The sequence below is a fragment of the Vulpes lagopus genome, chromosome 1 (assembly GCF_018345385.1).
Source record: "Vulpes lagopus strain Blue_001 chromosome 1, ASM1834538v1, whole genome shotgun sequence".
NCBI classification, from domain to species: domain Eukaryota; kingdom Metazoa; phylum Chordata; class Mammalia; order Carnivora; family Canidae; genus Vulpes; species Vulpes lagopus.
The window spans coordinates 23785000-23808157 of record NC_054824.1 but is presented as its reverse complement, the minus strand read 5'-3'; the positions used below and the strand labels follow the sequence as shown (position 1 = coordinate 23808157).

General features: G+C 38.7%; 1 protein-coding gene across 7 annotated transcripts in view; it reads right to left on the bottom strand.

Annotated features, from left to right (window-relative positions):
* The window catches only part of BACH2 (BTB domain and CNC homolog 2), a 357223-nt gene that overhangs the window by 67521 nt on the left and 266544 nt on the right, over nucleotides 1–23158 (bottom strand). For all 7 annotated transcript variants that reach the window (XM_041766588.1, XM_041766571.1, XM_041766608.1 and 4 more), the window contains one exon: nucleotides 10191–10445. In XM_041766588.1, the coding sequence (XP_041622522.1) occupies nucleotides 10191–10445 (255 nt within the window). The remainder of the gene's footprint in view (nucleotides 1–10190; nucleotides 10446–23158) is intronic.

The window sequence follows — 23158 nt, the reverse complement described above, 5'->3', positions numbered from 1 at the left end:
ACTATGCTTTCCTTTTATGGGAATAATAACACCTCCTGTTTATATAGCACCATCCTTCCAAGAAGTCTAACAGATCACATTTCATTAATCCAAATGGCAGCCCTGCAAGTCAAGCCGGTAACCAGTATTGCTACTCCCTACAAATTCACACTGATATTGAGGTCATTAAATGCAAATACATTTTTCAAAATCTTAAAAATCTTTGGAAATGGTGAGAGAGCAATAATCTAAATCTTCTATGACTCGGTTGTACTCCAGGTTATCAAACAGCCCAGTGGTTCTACTACAGCTCTTTTACTGTCATCTCCTGCAAACTCTTGTAAGACCATTTTTTTTTTTTTTAGTATTTTATTCATTTGTTTGAGAGAGAAAGAGAGATAGAGAAAGAGAGTGCACGCACGGCAGGGGGAGAGGCAGAGGGAAAAGCAGGCTTCCTGCTGAGCAGGGAGTCTGATGTGGGGCTCCATCCCAGGCCCCTGGGATCATGACCTGAGCCAAAGGCAGATGCTCAATTGACTGAACCACTCAGCTCCCCCCTGTAAGGCCATTTCTGAAGGCAGGAAGAATTCACAAAGATGAGTAGGAGAAGGAAGCTCGCTCCTCTTGTGAAATCCTATGGTTCTTTCCTTTCCTGACTGGTTTGCTTCCCATCTCTGTGGCCTTTCCCTAATCCAAACATCTCTCCTCTCTTTCTGACCAGTAGGATTTATTCTCTCTCTGTGGTAGGAACCTACAAAGTTCAAGGGCTATGAACTTACGGTACAGGGTCAGACCTCAAACATCATTTTCATATAAGGATGTGTTAAGTCGAGTCTGCCCACTTGCTCAGTAGATCCCATCCTCTTTCAAGTACCTAAAAGCATTTGTTTAGCAATTGGTCTTCTGTCTCCTGTATTATCAAGTTTTCTCTCTCTTTGGCAACATTCCCATCAGCCCAAGTCTTAGGATGGGCTAGGCTGTGCTGAGGAAACAAACACCAACTCTTAATGGCTTAACATAAAGGTTTATTTCCCATTCATGTCAGAGTCTGATTTGACTTCCATGGCTCTTCTCCAGCAGTGACTCAGGGAGCTGGGCTACAGTTCCAACATCTCAGAATACTTGGAGTTCTTTGACACCAGTTAAATGGGAATAAACATGAAGAACTCATCCCTACTTTTAACTGTTTCAGACCAGAAGTGACCCACGACTTCCACTCATATTTCTTTGGCTATAGCTAGTTACATAGCATGCTTGACTGTAAATTTGGTCTTCCTGTGTGTCCAGAGAAGAGAGGAAAACTGGATGTGGGTGGATATTGATCATCTTTACCACAGAGAGCAAACATGCTGGAATTTTTTACCACTTAAAAAAAGCAAATTAAACTTTTAACACTATTTCCCTCCAGCTGCTGGCCCATTTTTCTGCTTCCTTTAATTAGAAATCTAGGCTAAAAAATGTAGACTACTTTAGCGTTTTCACGTTTTCTTTTCATTCTCTTTAGAACATAGTCACATTGGTTTTTGATCCCACTGCTCCCCTAAAAGTGCTCAATGAAATCACAAATGGCTTCCAAACTTCATCTTAGCGGTCTATTGGCATCATTTGACACAGTTGATTACTCTGTCTTCCTTGAAATGCTTTCTTTACCTGGCTTCCAGTACACTATCTATTCCTGCTTTTCCCTCTATCTCAATGGCTTTTTCTTCTTGGTCTACCCCCACTGACTCTTCTTTATCTCTCTGACTTCTTAATTCTAAAAAGCCCCAAGATCCAAACCTAGGGCATCTTTTTTCCTCTTCCTATCTACACTTACTCTCTTGGTGATGGTATTTTGTCTCATGGCTTTTAATATCGCCAACACTGTGGTATTAAAACTTCTATCTCCAGGCTGAACTTGTCTCATGAATTCCAACCATGCATATCCTACTGTGGACTAGATATCTCTACTTTTTTTTTTTTTAATTTTTCTTTATTTATGATAGTCACACACAGAGAGAGGGAGAGAGGCAGAGACACAGGCAGAGGGAGAAGCAGGCTCCATGCACCGGGAACCCGACGTGGGATTCGATCCCGGGTCTCCAGGATCGCGCCCTGGGCCAAAGGCAGGCGCCAAACCACTGCGCCACCCAGGGATCCCTAGATATCTCTACTTTAACACACGTCTCAGACTTAATGTGTATGAAATAGAACTCCTAATCTCCTTCTTACCACTTAAAACCTACTTCTCCCCATCTTCACCAATCCCAGTTAATGGCAACCCCATTCTTCCAATAGCTCAGACCCTAAACCTTGGAGTTCTCTTTAACTGCTCTCTTTCTCTTCTTCCATCCTATATCCATTATATAAGGAAATCTTGTAAGCTCCATTTAAAAATATCACCAGAATCTGACACTGATCATCACTCTACTGCTATCACTCTGATCTAGGCCATTCTATCATGCCCGACATGGGACTTGATCCCAGGTCTCCAGGATCAGGCCCTGGGCTGGGCTAAAGGCGACGCTAAACCGCTGAGCCACCCAGGCTGCCCTTTTCTTTCTTTTTAAAAGAGATTTTATTCATCTGATAGAGAGAAAGAGAGAGAGAGACAGAGAGAGAAAGAGAGAGAGAAATAAGGAAGGAGAGGAGAGAAAGGAAACAAATAGGGGGAGTGGCAGGCAGAGGGAGAGGGAGAAGCAAGCTCCCTGCTGAGCAGAGAGCCCAATGCAGGCTCGATCCCAGGACCCTGGGATCATGATCTGAGCTGAAGGCAGATGCTCAGCCAAATGAGCCACCCAGGTGTCCCTCTTTCAATCTACTTTCCTATACCAATCAAAATGATCTGTGAAACTTTCCAAAAGGCCTCTCAGCTCATTCCAAGAAAAAGTAATGTATCTAAAAGGTGCACAGACTGGCCCTGTTACCTGACATGCCTCCCCTCCTATCCTACCACTTGCTCATTCTGTTACTGTGTGTCCATCATGACGAGGGCATTTTAGCCTCAGAGGCTTTCCTTGCTATTCCTTCTGCCTAGGCCACCCAGATGTCAGCATGTCTGGCTCCTTCACCTCCTTCAAGTCTCTACTCAAAGTTATCCCCTTAAAAAGGTCCTTTTTAACCATCCTTTCTTTCTATGCATCTATCTACCTATCTCCTTATTGAGTATAGTTGACATAAAATGATACATTAGTTTCAGGTGTACAACATAGTCAACAAGTTTATACATTATTCTATGTTTACAAGTGTAGCTGCCATCTGACACCACACACTATTACAATATCAATGTTGACCACCGTATTTAAAACTGCAGGGATCCCTGGGTGGCCCAGTGGTTTAGCACCTGCCTTCAGCCCAGGGCGTGATCCTGGAGTCCTGGGATCGAGTCCCACATCGGGCTCCCTGAATGGAGCCTGCTTCTCCCTCTCCCTGTGTCTCTGCCTCTCTCTCTCTCTGTGTCTCTCATGAATAAATAAAATTTATTAATTAAAAAAATAAAATAAGATTGCAGAGCCCTGACATTTCTCAACCCCTTTCTGTTTTATTCTCAATCGCATCTAAGTACATATTGTATTTATATTGTCTCTCCTCCCTCTCCCCCAGTGGAATATAAACTCAGTTGTTCCCTAAGTTCATCCAATAGCTAGAGCAGTGCGCCCTGGCAAATAGCAGGGCCTTGATGTGTTGAATGAAAGAAATTTGTATTTGTTGAATGGATGAAAAAATGAGTGAGGGGACTCCTGAGTGGCTCAGTGGTTGGGCATCTGCCTTTGGCTCAGGTCGTGATTCTGGGGTCCTGGGATTGAGTCCCATATCAGGGCTCCCTGCAGGGAGCCTGCTTCTTCCTCTGCCTATGTCTCTGCCTTTCTGTGTGTGTCTCTCATGAATAAATAAATAAAATCTTTAAAAAAAAGAAAATAAATGGGTGAGGAAACAGAAGCCCAAAGAGGCTGACTGGCTTGGTTAAGATCTTATATGAAATTAGTGACAAGGTTCAGACTGGCTTTCCCAGCAACTCATGATGGGAATGAGGCTACTGCTCCTTAAATCTACAATTTTGCCTATTACTCTTCATCAGTTTTGTCTAGGTGGTGAAGGGGGTGAGACCAGAGGGCTGGCTCTGTGCTCTGGGGTGGGTGTTTCATTCTTTTTATCTTGGTCATGCACTCCCCAAATAACTCAATTACTGTTTCCCATCAATTCTCACCTCCCCCAAAGTTACACTCAGGCTAAGAACACTGTTGGCAAGCTGTGTGCCAGGGTTAAGTACTTTCTGTAGTATTGCACACCAAAACTACTGTCCAAAGATAATTGTGACTATCTTATTGCTTCTTTAAAAGACTGGACCTAAGCCATCCCAGAGACATTAGCAGCTTTCATCTCCTCTAAAAACTTTCAGTCAAGGAGATTCCATAATTTCCTCATCGGTCTCTGTGCTTGGCAGTACTACTACAAGAACATTCTTTATTGCACCCTGTGGTTAAGTCTTAACAACAAATGCCTTTGCTTCAGAATCCTTCTGGGTCAGTTTTCCTTTTTGTTTAGCACTGAAAAAAAATGAGATCTGCCCTAAAATGTTGAGAGAAGTGAAATAGAGAGAAAGCATAAGACAGAGATAGAAAGTGAGCCAAAGCTTGAAATATATTTATACCTAAGAGAGCATATGGTCCACCTGAAGGGGCATACTTACCCCTACCCAATAAGCTCCTTTCTGCATGAAACTTTCTCCTTCTCTAGAAGGTGAAAGACCATGGTTAGTAAACCCAAAGAAAGGTGGTAGAGCTTTGGCAATAATCTTATTTTTTCCTCCCTTGTTATTTTTATTTTTTTTTAAAGATTTTATTTATTTATTCATGAGGGACAGAGAGAGAGAGAGAGAGAGAGAGAAGCAGAGACACAGGCAGAGGGAGAAGCAGGCTCCATGCAGGGAGCCTGACGTGGGACTCGATCCTGGGTCTCCAGGATCACGCCCTGGGCTGAAGGCAGACGCTTAACCACTGAGCCACCCAGGTGTCCCTTCCTCCCTTGTTTTTAAAATATTTAATTTTCACAAATAAAAATTATATATAATTAAGGTTTACAATGTGATGTTTTGATATGGATATATAAACACTGTGAAATGATCACCACAATCCAACTAACTTACATATCTAACACCTCCCATGGTTCTCATTTGTGTGTGTGTGCGTTTGTGTGTGTGTGTTTGGGGTGAGAACAACTGAGATCTATTCTTTTAGGAAATACAATTATATATTATTATTAACTACAGTCTCTATGCTGTACCTTAGGTTTCCAGAACTTACTCATCTTAGAGCTGGAAATTTGTACTTTTTGAATAGGTACCTTTGTACCTATTTCCACTTTTGCCCCACACCCTCCCCGAAGCTTCTAATAACCACCATTTACTCTCTGTTACTATCATTTGGCTTTTTTTTAGATGCCACACAGAGTGAGATCCTGCAGTATTTGTCTTTCTATGTCTGGCTTGCACTTAGCATAATGTCCTCCAGGTTTACTCATGTTGCTGCCAACAGCAGAATTTCTTTCCTTTTTAAGACTGAATAATATTCACACACACACAGCATCTTTTCTTTATCTAGTTATCTGTCAATAGACAAGTTGTTTTCACACCTTGCCTATTGTGAATAATGCTGCAATGAACACAGGAGTGCAGGTACCTCTTCGAGATGGTGATGATATTTCTTTCAGATATATATCCAAAAAGTGGTACTGCTGGATCGCCTGGCAGTTCTATTTTTAATTGTTTGAGGAACCTCCATCCTATTTTCCAGAGTGGCTGTACTGATTTACATTCCTACCAACAGTACACAAGGGTTCCCCTTTCTCCACATCCTCGCCAATACTTGTTATCTTTTGACTTTTTGATAATAGACCTTGGCAATAACCTCTTAACAGCTGCTCTTCCTCTGGCATTCTGGGAGGGAGCCAAGCAGCCCCATAAGGATGGGGCTAATAGGCAAACCCACTGTGGGCTCCATAACTTCTAAGGAAGCACACCCCATTCCTGCCCTCTGTACTCAACACACCGTAAGACTGAACTGAACTTCAGGATTGTGATGCCACTTCCAGCATGGTTGGCATCTAGCCCAAAATGGTCTCCATGACTACAGCTAAGGAGGTGTTTGTTGAGCCAACTTTAATACTAATGAGCAGTGGAGTAACGGCCTTGCAATGCTTGGCACATCGAACACTTTCTCTTCATCTCTTAGCACAAAATACACTTACTAATTATAAATTAAATGATCTGTTTTATTATTTAACTAAAGTACTAAGTTACAATGCCTTATGTCTTGCTTTTTGCTGATACACATTCTTGGGTGTGTTTTTCAATAGGGAGCCAACACTCAAGTTATATAAACTCTAGGGACTGTCATTCTATTTTAGAAAAAAAAAAAAACTAGAAAAGAAAAAAAAAAAGAGCAAGACATTTCAATTACTCCTTGACTTCCAGAAGGAGGCCTCTATATTTGTTTCTTTCCCTTTTAGTTTAGAGGTTATAGTGGGCACTGTAGTGGTTCTAATTTGTCAGTTATAGCATTGCCCACAGAAGTCAGGATTTTGGGGGTAGAACTGCACAATTGGATAACTAGATACCAGAGCTGGGGTTGGCCTAAACTGATCAACTTAGGGAGTGGGAGCGGCACCAGTATGTATCTGGAAGTTTCACAGTCCAAGAAAGAGCTTTTGGACTCAGCCATGAGGGTCCCCTGAGGAGCACAGAGGCTGGCTAGCTAGAAGTGTAGAGGTGGGCCAAGTGTGAACAAGACTGGGACAAACCAGAAGTTAATTTGAACTTGGTGACAGGATAATGATGAGGTTCAAAAATTTCTAAGGAGCTAATCAAATGTTTTTTTTTCTTACATCATATAAACCAAATGCCGATTAGTTTTAAGCAGCTACTTTCCAAGGTAATGTTTGGGATGTTTGCTTATTCATGACTTAATTCAAATTCTAAAGTCATTCACTGAGCTAAGTGGGGACAATGACTGTAGAGCCTGCAAGGACATTTCAGTGCACACACAAGGAGATGAAAACAATGCTTAGCACTTGGGGCCACAGGAGGGTGCTCTGAGCAGAGGGAGTGGGATCTTGGAAGGAGGCCTCAGAAACAATTACAGACCACAAAGGAAAGTACCACTGTGGCTGGCTTGCATGCCACATCAGCAAGATACCTATAAGCTGGGTTACTGACAATATGAGTTCATGTTTTATAGGAAGGAAAAAATCTAATTGTATCTGAAGGTTTCAGGTTTTAATGGTTTGGAAATGTAGATAATGAAGAAACAGCAATCATTTTACATGACTAGGAAGAAAGAAAATCAACACCTAGCAAATTCCCACTTAGTTGGAACACAATCAAAAAGGCCAAATAGCAGATTTTTGTGTGATGTCTATACAATGTGCCTCTTGCTTTAAAGAGTTCCTAATGCCGGGGTGCCTGGGTGGCTCAGTCAGTTGAGCATCAGACTCTTGATTTCAGCTCAGGTCATGATCTCAGCGTCTTGAAATCAAGCCCCTGGGTTGGGCTCTGGGCTCAGCAGGGAGTCTGCTTGAGATTCTTTCCCCCTGCCCCTTTATCCACACTCTTTCTCTCTCTCAAATAAGTAAGTAAATCTTAAAAAAAAAAAAAAGAGTCCCTAATGTCAAGGAAATAAGTGATTTTTCAGGGATTTGATCTAAAGAAACTTTCAGTTATGCCATATGCATTTATATCCTGGTTTTCTTTAAATTTTACTGCCTTGGTATTGTATTATGATAAATAATTCAAGGATTTCAGAGTTTTAGGTGTTTCTAGGGGTAGAAACTGGGGCTTAGATTGGGGGTGGGTAAAATGACTAAATCAGGATCCCAAAGCTAACTGGGGGCAGGCCAGGGCACATAGTCCACAAAGTTTTGAGATGGGGCCAGAAGTCACTAAAGAGAGACTAAATTACATAACATATGATTTTCACTTGTAAATACATTTTAATATAACCTGTTTTTTGAAAATTGGTAAAAAACTTATAAATGAAACAGCTCTCAAACAGATATAGATAATAAATAAACTATAAAATCCAGCCTCTCCCCAAGACCATTCTGGATAATTGGAAGTTTTCCAAATATTTCTAGGGAATTCCAGAGTTGGAGTAAATTACAAAGTTATTCTTGCTGCCCATCCAGAGAAGGGTCTTATCTTTGATGAATGCCTACTATGGGATAGAGACCATGCTGAGAACTTCTATGTTTATCATCTCATCTAACGATGGGTTAAATATTCACCCACTGATGTAGATGAGGAAAATCCAGCTCAGAATCACATCATAGCTGCAATTCCTTGGCCTTTCTTTTTTCTTTTTAATTTTTTTTTATGATAGTCACACACAGAGAGAGAGAGAGAGAGGCAGAGACACAGGCAGAGGGAGAAGCAGGCTCCATGCACCGGGAGACTGACGTGGGATTCGATCCTGGGTCTCCAGGATCGCACCCTGGGCCAAAGGCAGGCGCCAAACTGCTGCGCCACCCAGGGATCTTTCCTTGGCCTTTCGATAGTACTTGTTACATAAGTTTTCCTCCCTGTACCAGCCCCAATTACATTATCTACAACCAATTTGTCCTTTTGCCTCTGGTATTGGGATCTTTCTAGTTTTTTTTTTTTTTTTTTTTAAATTTATTTACGAGAGTCACAGAGAGAGAGAGAGAGAGAGAGAGAGGCAGAGACAAAGGCAGAGGGAGAAGCAGGCTCCATGCACTGGGAGCCCGATGTGGGATTCGATCCCGGGTCTCCAGGATCGCGCCCTGAGCCAAAGGCAGGCGCCAAACCGCTGCGCCACCCAGGGATCCCGGGATCTTTCTAGTAATCTAATTCCTAGGGATGTGAGGAGTGGTACTAGAGCCCTGTATGTGGGTACATAAAAGAGAATATTAATGAGAAAACTGATTGCTTATGCAGTCTTCACTAAGCTGGCCACTCTCTTGCTCTGCAGGGTTAACAGCAGATGTCGTTTAGTAAGGGACTGGATCTGGTGAACCTTTCTGACCCCTGTGACTTGTTTGCATATTTGTTTTTTATGTTGGATTTGGATGCCTTTCTGTGGAGCAGGTGCTTACCCCACCACTTCCTAGTATCTTATACACAGCCTGCTTTATTTATTTATATTATTTGCCAGGCCTCTGGAGGCATTTGGGTTTGTGACCCCTGGGATTTAATGCTACTTGTACTCATTAGCACCTTACATCAGGGTCATGGGGTCTTTGGTTTCTTTCAGAGTTGCTATGAAAAGTTGTGCAGTTGCTCTGGGTCACTGCACAACTCTAGGGCTCCATCCGCATAGACTATGGATTTGAGTTGTCCCTCTGGGAACTGTGCAGTGCACAGCCTGGACATCCTAGTATCTATACACTGTACAGATGCACAGTGAAAGATTCTGGACCTGAACACAAAGTGTAAGCCTGCTCAGTGTTACCCTTGGTCCCATGTATATGAAAGGGAGCTAAGATGATGGAAATAGAGGAACTGTATACATAGTTCAAAGGGTGACCATTTTAATGTTTTGTCATTTAAAGCCCATCTTTTAAGTTCTTGCAGCTTAGGCCATCCAACTGAATGAATACTGACTCTCAAGAGAACAGGTCCAGCTACCAGTGTCCCTAAAGTACAGATATAACTGTACTCACTGAAGTAATTAAGAAACATGAGCAGGGTATTTTCAACAATGGTGAGAAAAACAAGTTTGCACTTCTTAGAATCCTACTATATTAACTGTGAAAATTACTGATTGCTTTTACTTTTCCCCCAGGCAAGGAAGGTGCTGTGAATACTCTCATTCTTTAACTCTCAAGGGAAATCAAGTGTTCTTTCAACCATTTGAAAGAGAAAAATCATAGCCACGGTCTCAGTGACTCAGATCCCACATCTAGGACTATAACAAACTTTGGCTGTACTACTCAAAACCTGAAGAGTAAGTGAACTAGAAACTACAAGTGGCCGTGAGCCACAGGTGAGGTTCAGTTCCCTTACAGAAAGATGCTCTGCTCAAGATTCATGCCTCCGAGACTTTAAGTGCATCAAACAGAAACTGGCTATGCTATGAACCTAACGTGTTGGTGATGTGGACATCAGCCCCTGGGCAGGAATGTGGCCCAGGATCCACCTTTTAGCTCCTACTTAGCCGACTGTCTACAAGTTAATAAACCTCCATGAGCAACCACACAAACAAACCAAAGTACTGTACCTCCTCAGGCAAGCTGACCACCAAGTCATTTTTCGTCTGTCCAACCAGCGCCTGCCAGAAATATTCACTGCATGCGGCCAGCACAGCCCGGTGGGCCCGGAACTCCTTCCTTTCCACGATCAGAGTCACGTCACAGAGAATATCCTTTTTCCGCTGGTCATTGAGGCCCAGGAGGATGTTGGTGCAGTGGACTGTGGACTCATACACATACATGGGGGAGTCAGGCTTCTCATCCACAGACATGCCGTTCACACCCTGAAAGAAAGAAAGGCTGGGTCAGATGCAGAAAGTGAGAAGAATGTCACAGTTCCTGTGTCCCATTGCCATGAGCCAGGTGAAAAGGAGATTGTCCATTAGCATATTCAGACTCAGCACAATGAGCTCAGAAAACGCATCTGGGAAGTCATGTTCAATGGCTAGCTTTCAATCCTTTCCACTTACTATGTCCTTTTACCCCATGGAAACAACCTGGGTCTCTTCTTAAAACCCCCAAAACATTTAAAACACATACGTAGGGAATCCCTGGGTGGCGCAGTGGTTTGGCGCCTGCCTTGGGCCCAGGACGTGATCCTGGAGACCCGGGATCGAATCCCACGTCGGGCTCCCGGTGCATGGAACCTGCTTTTCCCTCTGCCTGTGTCTCTGCCTCTCTCTCTCTCTGTGTGGCTATCATAAATAAATAAAAAAAAATATTAAAAAAAATAAAACACATACGTACTCTAAAACTTGGTAGTTTTGATTTTGTTAGCTGACTGAAAAGGAACTTCCACATATATATGGTCCCAATTCAAGTACTGTTTGAGCTTTGTGTTAAGGGGAAATGAATAATTTTGAAGTATTTGCAATGCTCTCTTGATGAAGTACACATAAGCTCCTAGGTTGACATACGGCTAAGATGCCAAACAGAATAAATAAATATCTAATCACAATACATAACTGAACACGTGAAATAAACTGTATGTGTACTAAAGTGTAGATATAGAGAGCTATGGCAATTGCCCTCCACCACTTAAAGATAAAGCACAACCAACATAATGCTATTGTTGCTCACAAAAAGCTCTTGAAAAGAAGTGGACTTGTGCTGTCATTATCCCAGCAGACTTGATATATATCCTCTTTAAGGAAACAAAATATATCACATGAAGAGTCATAAAAAAATATATACCCACAGTGAAGATTACTTTTACCAAAGAGTTCTTATAATATAAGTAGATACTTCAAAAGTAGTATCTGTAATTAATTTACATAACAGTTTTTCAGTAATGTCTACTGCTAGTATGAATTCCAATAAAGTTTTACTTCTCTTTTGCTTCATTCTTATTTAACACGCAATAAATTGTATGTATTTACAGTGGGTGGTTTGATATGTTTTGGTGTATGTATGCAACTGTGAAACCATCATCACAATCAAGACAGGGAACATATCCTTCACCATCAAAATATCTATGTCCCTTAGTAGTCTTTCCCTTGCACCTCTCTGAGCCCCACCCCCTGAAACCACACGTCTGCTTCTTAACAGTATATATTAGTTTGCAGTTTTTATATTTTATGTAAATGGAATCATACAGATTGTATTCTTTTATGTCTGGCTTCTTTTACTCAGGATAGTTATTTTGCAATTCATGCATGTTTTTGTGTGCATCAAACAGTTGTTCCTTTATTGCTGAGTACTGTTCCATTGTATGGATACAGCACAATTTTTTATCCATTCATCTATTGGCAGATATTTGGGTGTTTCCAGTTTTGGGCTATTACAAATAAAGCTATCAATTAGTGTATAAATACCTGTATGAACAAACGCTTTCATTTCTCTTGTGTAAATTCCTAGAGGTAGAATGGATGGATCATTTGGCATGTGTAAGTCTAACTTTTTGAGAGACTATCCCTGTTTTCTACAGCGGTTGTAGCATTTCACATTTCAAAAGCAGTGTATGAGAGTTCCAGTTCTTTCACATTCTTGCCACCACTTGTTATACTCAGTCTTTCTACTTTTGGCCATTCTAATAAATATACTGTGTTATCTCTTTGTGGTTTTAATATGCTTTTCTCTAATGACTGCAGAAGCTGAGTATCTTTCGTGTACTTATTTGCCATCTATTTACGTTCTCTGTTGTTTCCTTATTATTGGGTTTTGAGCATTCTTTATATACTCTAAATAAAAGTCCTTTCTCAATATGTGATTTGCAAGTATTTTCTCCAAGTCTGTAGCTTGTCTTTTCATTTTCTTAACAGTGTTTTTCAAGGAGCGGAAAGTCTTCTGAAGACCAGTTGAGAATTTTTTTCTTTTATGGATCATGCTTTTGGTAGTATATCTAAAAAAATCTTTGCCTAAACCAAAGTCACATCTTGTCTTCAGATTTATACCGAGATATAAATATTCTTAATGATTTTTAAAAAAGATTTTATTTATTTATCTGTGTATGAGAGAGAGAGAGAGAGAAAGAGAGAGAGAGAGGCCGAGACACAGGCAGAGGGAGAAGCAGGCTCCATGCAGGGAGCCCGACGTGGGACTCGATCCCGGGTCTCCAGGATCACGCCCTGAGCTGAAGGCAGATGTTTTAACCGCCGAGCTACCCAGGCATCCTGATTTTGATTTCCAATTTAAATTCTTGTTTTTCACCATTACTAGTATACAGTAATATAAATTATTTTTGTTTATTGATCTTGTATCCTGCAATTTTGCCTAACTTGCTTATTAGTTCTCACAGCCTTTTCTTTTTTGGTACGTAACACAGATTTTCTACAAAGAATAAAACATATATGTTGTCTGTGAATGAAGACATTTTACTTTCTTTCCAATCTGAATTATTTCAATGTTTTTTTTTTTTCTTGCCTTACTACATTGGCTAGAACCTCTAGTGCAATGTTGAATGTAAGTGGTAAGAGTAAACATCCTTACCTTGTTTCTGATTTTAGAGGAACACTTTATCCTTTCACTATTATTTATGATGGTGGGTCTATGTGCTTCATAGAAGCCCCTATTGAGTTGAGGAAATTTTTTTCTATTCCTATTCGCTAGGAATTAAAAAAAAAAATCAGGAATGGATGCTGGAGTTTTTGTTAAGTGTGTTTTCTGTATGTATCGATAATCACATAGTTTTCCTTTTTAAATATGTTAATATGAATAATGATTGATTTTTGAATGTTAAATCAATCATGCATCTCTAAAATAAGCTCCATTTGACCATAATGTATTTGTCTTGTTACACAATGTTGGATTCAATTTTTTACCATTTTGCTACGAATTTTTACATCTATGCCCATGTGGGATATCAGTCTGTAGTTTTCTTTTCATATATATATTTTTACTCAGGGTAATGCTGGTCTCACAAAATAAGTTGGAAAATAGTTCTTCCTCTTCAGTTTTCTAGAAGAAATTTTGTAGAATCGGTATAATTTCTTCCTTAAATATTTGGTAGAATTTATCTGTGAAGTCTCCTTGGCCTGGAGTTTTAACTACAAATTCAATTTAAAAAAAAAATTTTTTTTATTATTTATTTATGATAGTGAGAGAGAGAGAGAGAGGCAGAGACACAGGCAGAGGGAGAAGCAGGCTCCATGCACCGGGAGCCTGATGTGGGATTCGATCCCGGGTCTCCAGGATCGTGCCCTGGGCCAAAGGCAGGCGCCACACCGCTGCGCCACCCAGGGATCCCCCACAAATTCAATTTTTAAAAAAAATTCTCAAATTCATTGGCACCGAGTTGTACATAATATTTCCTTAATTTTCTTTTAGTATCAGTAGAATCTGTATTGAAGCTCACTTTCCTGATATGGGGAATTTGTGTCATCTTTTTTTTTTTTTTTTCTGATCAGTTTGGCTAGGGGTTTATTAATTTTATCACCATTCCCAAGGAACTAGCTTTTTGTTAAATTGATTTTTCTTAATGTTCTCTTTTTTATTACATTGATTTCTGCTCTTGTTGTATCCTACTTCTGCTTACTTTAGGTTTTAATTTGTTCTTCTTTTAATTTTCTTGCCTTTTATTATTTTTTAAATTTTAACTCCAGTATAGTTAACATGCAGTATTTTATTAGTTTCAAGCATAAAATATAATTATTCAACAATTCTATATAATGTATACTCAGTGCTCATTATGATGTGTACTACTTTTAATCCCTCTCACCTATTTCATCCATTATCCCCAACCCCACCCCCTACCTTCTCTTTGGTAACCATCAGCTTGTTCTCTATAGTTAGGCATCTTTTTTTGGTTTATCTTTTTTTTTATTTGTTCTTTTGTTTTGTTTCTTAAATTACACATATAAGTGAAATCATATGGCATTTCTTTCTCTGACTTATGTCACTTAGCATTAAACTCTCAGATTCCACCCATGTTATTGCAGATAGCAAGATTTCATTCTTTTTTATGGCTGAGTAATATTCATTCCCACCCCCCCACCCCACATCTTTATCTATTCATCTCTTGACAGACATTTGGGTGCTTCCATAATTTGGCTACTGTAAATAGTGCTGCAATAAACACAGGGGTACATATATCCTTTTGAATTAGCGTTTTCGTATTCTTTGGGTAAATATCCAGTAGTGGGATTATTGGATTATATGATAGTTCTATTTTTAAATTTTTGAGGAACCTCCATAATGTTTTCCACAGTGGCTGCACCCGGTTTACCTTTCCACCAGCAGTGCAAGAGGAGTCCTTTTTCTCCACATCCTTGCCAACATTTGCTGTTTCTTGTGGTTTTGATTTTAGCTGTTTTGACAGGTGTGATGTGACATCATATTGTAGTTTTAATTTGCATTTCCCTGATGATTGGTGATATTGAGCATCTATTCATGTCTATTGGCCATCTGGATGTCTTTGGAAAAATGTCTGTTCATGTCTTTGGCCCATTTTTAAATCAGATTGGTTTTTGGGTTGAACTTTATAAGTTCTTTATATATTTTGGATACTAAACCTTTACCAGATATGTCATTTGGAAATATCTTCTCCCATTCAGTAGGTTGTCTTTTAGTTTTGTTGACTGTTTCCTTTGCTGTGCAGAAGGTTTTTATTTTTATGTAATCTCAATAGTTTATTTTTGCTTTTGTTTCCCTTGCCTCAGGACACATATCTAGAAAAATGTTGCTAAGGCGGATGTCAGAGAAATTACTGCCTGTGCTCTCTTCTAGGATTTTTAACAGTTTAGGTCCTTAATCCATTTTGAGTTTATTTTTGTGTGTTGTGTAAGAAAGTGGTCCAGTTTTATTCTTTTGCATGTAGCCTTTCAGTTTTCCCAACACCATTTGAATGAGATTGTTTTTTCCCATTGCATATTTTTGCCTCCTTTGTCAAAGATTAATTGACCATTAATTTGCTCTTCTTTTTCCAGTTTCCAAAGGTGAAAGTTGAGTTCATTGATCTGAGATCTTTCATCCTTTCTAAGAAAAGCTTTAATGCTCTACATTTCACTCTAAGTACTGCTTTATCAGCATCTCAACAAATTTTGAAATGAACTTTTATTTTCATTAATTTAAAAATGCTTTCTAATTTCCCTTTTGCTTTCTTCCTTAATGTATAAATCATTTGGAAATGTTAGTTTCCAAACATTTGAAGGAGTTTCCAGATATCAGTTATTGTTTTCTGATTTAATTCCATTGTGGTCAGAGAACAAATTTTGAATGACTTTAATCCTTTTAGTTTTTGGAGACTTGTCTTATATTCCAGAATATGGTCTATCTTGGTAAATATTCCAAGATACTTGAAAGGAATGTGTGTTCTGTTGTTGGCTGGAGTGTTCTGTAAATGTCAATTAAGTCAAATTGTATAATAAATGTTGTTCAAATCTTCTATTTCTTTACTAATTTTCTGTTCATGGGTTCTATTAAGGTATTGAGAAGAGTAGCTGAAATTTCTAATTATAATTGTACATTTATCTACTAGTTTTTGCTCCATGCAGTTTGAAATCCTGTTATTAGATACATACATGGTTAGAATTTTTATTTTCTCTTGCTATATTTATTCTATCACAACATGACTTTTTAATTCCTGGAAATGTTATTTGCTTCGAAATCTAATTTGTCTGATATTAATACAGTCACTTCAGCTTTTTTGGTTAGTGTTAGCATAGTATATCTTTTCCCCTACTTATCCTTTTAACCTATCTGAGTCTTTATATTTAAAGTGTAATTCTTGTAGGGAGCATATAGTTGAGTCTTGGTTTAAAAAAAAAAATCCTCAGTGGCACAGTCAATTAAGCATCAGACTCTTGCTTTTGGCTCAGATCATGAGACTGAGACCTGCATTGGGCTCTGCTGTTTAAGACTCTCTCCCCCTCTCCTCCTCCTCACCACACCTACTTTCTCTCTGTAAAATAAATACGCAAATCTTTTAAAAAAAATCCAATCTGAAAAAAAATCCAATCTGATAATCTCTGACTTTTAATTCTGGTACTTACATCATTTGCATTTTATGTTATTACGGATTTGGCAGGGTTCAGATACACCATTTTGAAACTTGTTCTCTTTGTTCTTTGTTCCCTTTCCCCTCACTCTCTGTTTTTGTATTAACAGTATTTTTTATAATTCAAGCTTATCCCTTTATTGGCATGTTATTTGTTATTTTATTGGTCACCTAGGGTTTAAAATATGCTTCTTTAAATTATCACAATATATCTTCAAGTAATATTATACCACTTCAGATAGAGTAAGAACCTTACCCATTTCTCCCTTCTTGGTGATGCATTTTACTTCCGCAAATGTTATAAACCCCACACTACACTGTTATTATTTTTGTTTAAACAATTATCTTTTACAGAGATTTAAATAGCAAGAGAATAAGGTGTGTACACACACACACACACACACACACACACACACACACACACACACACCCAGTTTTCTTTAGCCTGAAGTACTTCCTTTAATATGACTGGTAGTGTGGATATGTTGGTGTCTTAGTCAGCCTGGGCTGTCATAGCAAAATAGTAGAAACTGGGTAAATTAAACAACAGTATTTCTTTCTCATAGTTCTTCAGGCTGGGAATTCCAAGATCAAGGTGCCAGCTGATTTGATTCTTTGGTGAGGGCTCTCCTTTTGACTTGTGGATAGCTACCTTCTCACTATGTCTTTGCATAGGGAAGAGGCAGAGCTTTAATCTTTGTCTTCTTATCCTAGGGGCTCCATCCTCATGACTTCCTCTAAACCTAATTGCTTTCCAAAGGCCCCATCTCCAAATACTACTGCAGTGGGGTTAGGGCTTTTGGGGGTGGACATAAGCATTCAATCCATCATAGTTGGTGATGAATTCTTTCAGTGTTTATTTATCTTAAAAAGTGTGTTGCCTTCCTTTTTGAAGGCAGATACAGAGGTGAGGTACAGATTCTAGGTAGGCATTTTTTTTTTCTGTTCAGTACTTTGAAAAATGTCATTGCACTATCTTTTCATTTGCATGGTTTCCAATGAAAAATCTGCCTTTATCCTTATCTCTGTTCCTCTATACATAATGTCTGTTTTCCTTCTAGCTACTTTTAAGATTCTTTATCACTTGTTTTGAGCAATTGGATTATGATGTACTTTGGTGTAGTTTTTTTTTCAAGGTTTTTGAACTTTTTGAATGGGTGGTTCGAGTTTTCACCAAATTTGGATGCAAGTCAGACGTTATTATCTCGACTACCTGCATGTAGACTATCTGAAATTGTCCTGTAGCTCGTTAATGCTCTGTACATTTCTCTTTCTGGTAGTCTCTTTTCTCTGTGTGTTTCATTTGGGACAGTTTCTATTGATAGGCCTTCAAGTTCACTAATCCTTTCTTCTGCAATATCTAATCTGCCATTAATGCCTTTTACAGTAATTTTCATCTCAGAAATTGGGGCTGTCATCTCTAAAAGTTTAATTTGGGTCCTTTTTACATCTCCCATGACTCTACTTAGTCAATCACTGCTCCAACTTCTTGAACACTTGGAATATAGTTATAATGACTATCTCTCTCTGTTAATTCTAACATCTGTGTCAATTCTGGTTTAGTTTTGATTGCTAGTTCTCTTCATTATGAGTCATATATCTCTGCTTCTGTGTATGCCTGGAAATTTTTTACTGGAGCCAGACATTTCGAACTTTACCTTGTTGGATGCTTGATATTTGTGTGTTCTTATTAATATTCTTAAGCTTTGTCTTAGGACTCTGCTGAGTTATATGGAGACAGTTCAGTCCTCCAGGGTTAGCTTTTGAGATGTTAGGTGGGAACAGCAGCATTTAATCTAGAACTTATTCTCCACTACTAATTCAAGACTCTTCTGAGTATTTTACCCAATGCCCCTTGAATTATGGGTTTTCTAGTCTGGCTGATAGGGATGAGTATTATTCCTGAACCTCTGTGAGCTCCAAGTACTGTTTCTTCTAATTGTTTCAGGTGGTTCTTTCCCCATTTTTGGTATTTTTCTCACACACATGTGCTATTAAGTACTTTGCAGAATAATTAAGGAAAACCCTCTGCAGATCTCTGGAGTTTTCTCTCTATGAAGCTCTCTCTTCTTTGCTACCCTACTTTGTGAAGGCCACCACAGTCCCTTTTGATTATTAGCTCTGTCTCCTCCACTCAGGAGTCAGCCATGATCTTCTTTGGTTTCTTTCCCCTGCCATTGTCTGGAAACATTCTCAAAACAGTAAGCTAGGCTCAGATTGTTTTCCTTCTTTTAGGGATCAGTGTCCTTTGTTGCCTCATGTCCAATATCTTGAAAAGCTTTTTGATATATTTTATTTGTTTTTATAGTTGCTTTGGGTGGAAGTAAATTTAGTAAACCTAGTACCTGTCCCTCCATCTTGGCTGGAAGTAAAAATCCTGGATTTAGTCTTTATGTTATAGTTACACCAAGCACGTTACAAACAATAATTTATCACTTTGCTAACCATACAGTATAAAGTTTGCTCTACTATAAATGATGATTTGTAAGATGTAATTTACAAAATATTTCTGCAAAAAATAACTTTTAGTCCTTTGTATTCCAATGAAATAAAGTATCTGTAAGCTTTATGATCTAGAATCATCTTTTACGCAATAAGAATAGCATTTTAAATGTCACAATTCAGTTACAATGACCATAAGCCATGGAGCAAGACTGAGTTTGCATGGCTTCTGTTTTTATGACTAGTTAATTACTACTGAATTCTTTTTTTACCTAGTAAGAAGACAAATATTTTTTCTTTTTTCCCCATTTTCCCAAGATTAAATGATTATTTAAAAAGTACGTTACATTGCATAGAAGTCAACATTCTTTCCCATAATTCTGTGCATTTGGGGCTATAATAATGTTACTGTAGCTCCCCCATATCTTCAAATTAACATTCTCAGGTCACAACAGTAAGTCTTCCCAAAGGGGACCTTCTAGAAAAACAAGGTATTTCTTTGGCTTATATTTCCCTCTTTTTGTAGCATGAGCCAGAACTCTATTCAAAAGTATATATATTGGGGAGTAATGAGGGAATTCACCAGCAAGCCCACAGTTGTTGACATTCATAAAATTAGAGACAAGCACAACATACTGGAAAGAATCCTGTCAACATACTGGCAAAAAAATCCTGTCAAAGCCTTAATTAAGTCTTTAATGAAACAAGAAATGAAAGAAAGTCAAAAGAGAACCGAAAGTGAGGTGCAGTTGAAGAAGGAGTATACCTGGAATCTAAGTCTTTTGATCCAGCTCTAGCACTGACCAGTTTTGTGGATTTTGGATAAACTGCCTAACTTTCTCTGGACCTGCTTCCATATTTGTGAAATGAAAAGCCTAAACTAGAAGATCAGCAAAGTTGTTATATATCTACAATTCTCTGAGTCTTAGAGTCTATAAAAGAAATGTCTAATTGGTCACAGGGAGTGGGTCATTGTCACTTTAGTTGAGAGAAACTAGCTTTCTTTGGCTTTATTAAGACCATTTATATACCCTATTTTATTGTTGCTAATGTTGCATGACTTAAAAGAAACTGCCTCTGCAGAGGTGATTACAGGGAATGGGATGGACAGCAAAGGAAAAAAACAAAATCTTCTGGGACAGAAGGAACTAGTACCCCAACCCCTGCTCTCATAGGTTACAAATTAGAAAGATCTGTCTGGATAGAGCATGATATCTCTGAGTAAATGGAGAAGAACAGGTTAAGTCCCTTGAGCTGTAATTACCTTTCAGAAATGGAGAATCCAAATATAGGAAGACATTTTGGCAAAACATGTGGTACTAATGCTATTAGCTCTTTTAGTCCTAGACATTTTAGCCCATAGGTTTGTTCTGAGAACCATGGCTGGGTAAGGGAGTATAAACTAAAAGAATTATGTCACCTGGAAACCCAGTGTGGAGTTTCACTGAGGTCTGAGTGGGGGCCTGACTGCTATACAGCAGCATTGGACAAGAGTCTACCCCACCAGGGGGGAAGGAGTCATCAACAGTGGTAAAGCCAAGGCAGTGGGTGGGATCTCAGATTCCAGTTCACATGCTTGATGGTCTCTTTCTGGTCTAAGATATCTAGTGGGGGGGAGCTCAAAGAATGATTCAATATCCTACTATAGGGCAGGTTTGGGAAAATAAAGGGGTCATGGCAATATATGCTCCCCAAGTTAATGCAGAAGCTATGATAGTCACATGAACATGGATGTCTGCTTTTTGGGTTAAACCTTCCAGAGAGTTTTAGAAGACACTTAAAACAGATTAGATCTTTTCGTCAAATGGTATAGTCTAAAATCTATCATTCTCATGAAGCTGTTGCTAGACTTTAACCTGTCTGAGGATTTTCTTGCTTTTATTACATTATTCCTGGATAATCCTTCCTTATGCCATGCCAGCACCACTCTCTTCCTCTTGGCCTTTACATTCCAATTGGATCTTATCACACCCCTCACTGTTGGCCCCTCTTCAAGCATAATGGAACATACTGTTTCTTCTTCTTTTAGAAATCAGTCAGCCCTTCTCATCCTCCAGTTATCATGGGTGCTCTTCTAGGAACTCCCTCCAATTTGTCTGTTTTTCACTCACCAATACCAACGTGAATTCTGTTTCTCCTATCACTGCATTATGTCCCATTAATTTTTTTTCCACTTGCCTTGCTAATATTAATTAAAAAAAACATTTTCCCTCCTAATGCCGCAAATCCTGAAATCTGCAGCAGGACCCATGGGATCTAAGAATGAAATACTTTGTAGTGAGTAACAGAGCCCAGAATAGCATGTAGGAGTCTGACAGCCAGTCTTTACACTAAGCATTAGACAATGTGTTAAAGTGTGTAGACATTAGCTGAAATCAGATTGTAAGGAAGCTTTCCAAAGGTTCTGATTTGGGTTTTGGCTGGATCTCTTTCTTCTTTTTGTAGGCCAAAAAACCCAGCTGCACATGTACATACACATATACCCCAATCATCTTATCATATGGTTCAGCAATAAAAGTTAATTACTATTATTTTACCATAATATGCTCATTCCTTCAAAAAACCACATGGACTACAACTCTTATCAGTCAAAGATATAATATTAATGAGTAGAGACTCATGTATTCACTTACTCATTCAGTTTTCATTCATTATTGGTTCATATTCAGAACTTAAAACATCTAACACTTAGTTCTGAAGGTTAAAAGTATAAATCGAAAAACCAGAAAGAAAAAAAAAATCTACAGTGGGAAATGTGAAAAGCTGAAATTCACAAAAAAGTAGAATGTTAAGGTTTTTCAGACAACCTGTCATGTCTAGAATGGTTCACATGAAAAGAAATGAATACGCCTTGCAGGTAATGAAAAAGACCAAATTATAAACCATTTCATTTGAAATTCCAACCACATTTCCCATAGAAACAGGGCATTAAGTAAATACTTCTGTGAATCACACACTAAATTATTTAGTAATTGCTGAGTAAATTCCTGCTCTTATCAAGCATGCTTTTTTTTAAAAAGTTATTTACAATGAAACTATAAGGGTTAGTTTTTATAAAAGAAAGTTATCAAGTCTATAGAAATTTTAGAGTGCATAGTGCCATTAAAATTACTAAGTTATTGCTTTTGGATTGGAAGCACTTTTCAATTGCATCAAGACTCAAACTTCTTACTTAAAGTGGAAAGCAATCCAATTTCAGTATTTTATAATGGAAAACTGCAGTGCCTGTCATTTAATGTCTCTAATGCCTTAGATAGCTAGAGTAAGGGCCTGACATTGAGCAGCTAAAACGTTCCGTGTTCTTTATTTACTCAAACACTCCATCCGCGTGTGTGCTCGTCAGTGCCAAGGGAACTGAAATTTAAGGCTGCTGTTAGAAGGAAGCACTTGCAATTGTATCGTCGAATCCTTAATAGCTCTGAATGGTTCTCGTACTTCAACATAAACTTCCATCTTCTTTGACCTTTCGGGAGGAAGTTCAATTTACTGACACAGTTTGTGACAATGGTTTTTACTGTACGGTAGAAAAAATACATAAAGAATTTAGGGACAATTATCATAAGCCCCAATTTTTGGGTAATTCTTGTTGATGTTGTTTCATTCATTTTTTTAAAAAACAGACCAAAATAAAAAATAACCCAAGCTTTCTCAATATCTAGTAATAAAACAGTAACAAGTACTCACACTTCTATATTTAGATGTGAACTGTATGGAGAGGCATGCTGTGATATGGAAGCTGAGCTAGAAGAAGTACTGGAATGTTGGTAACAGGCAATCCCTATCAGAATGCCACTAGCATTTTTCACAGATCTAGAACAAACAATCTTTAAATTTGTATGGAACCACAAAAGACCCCAAATAACCCAAGCAATCCTGAAAAAGAAAAGGAAAGCATCACGATTCCAGACTTCAAGCTATATTACAAAGCTGTAGTCATCAAGACAATATGGCACTGGTACAAAAACAAACACATAGATCAATGGAACAGAACAGAAAGCCTGGAAATGGACCCACAACTATATGGGCAACTAATCTTAACAAAGCAGGAAAGAGTATCCAATGGAAAAAAAGACAGTCTCTTCAATGAATGGTGTTGGGAAAACTGGACAGAGACATGCAGAG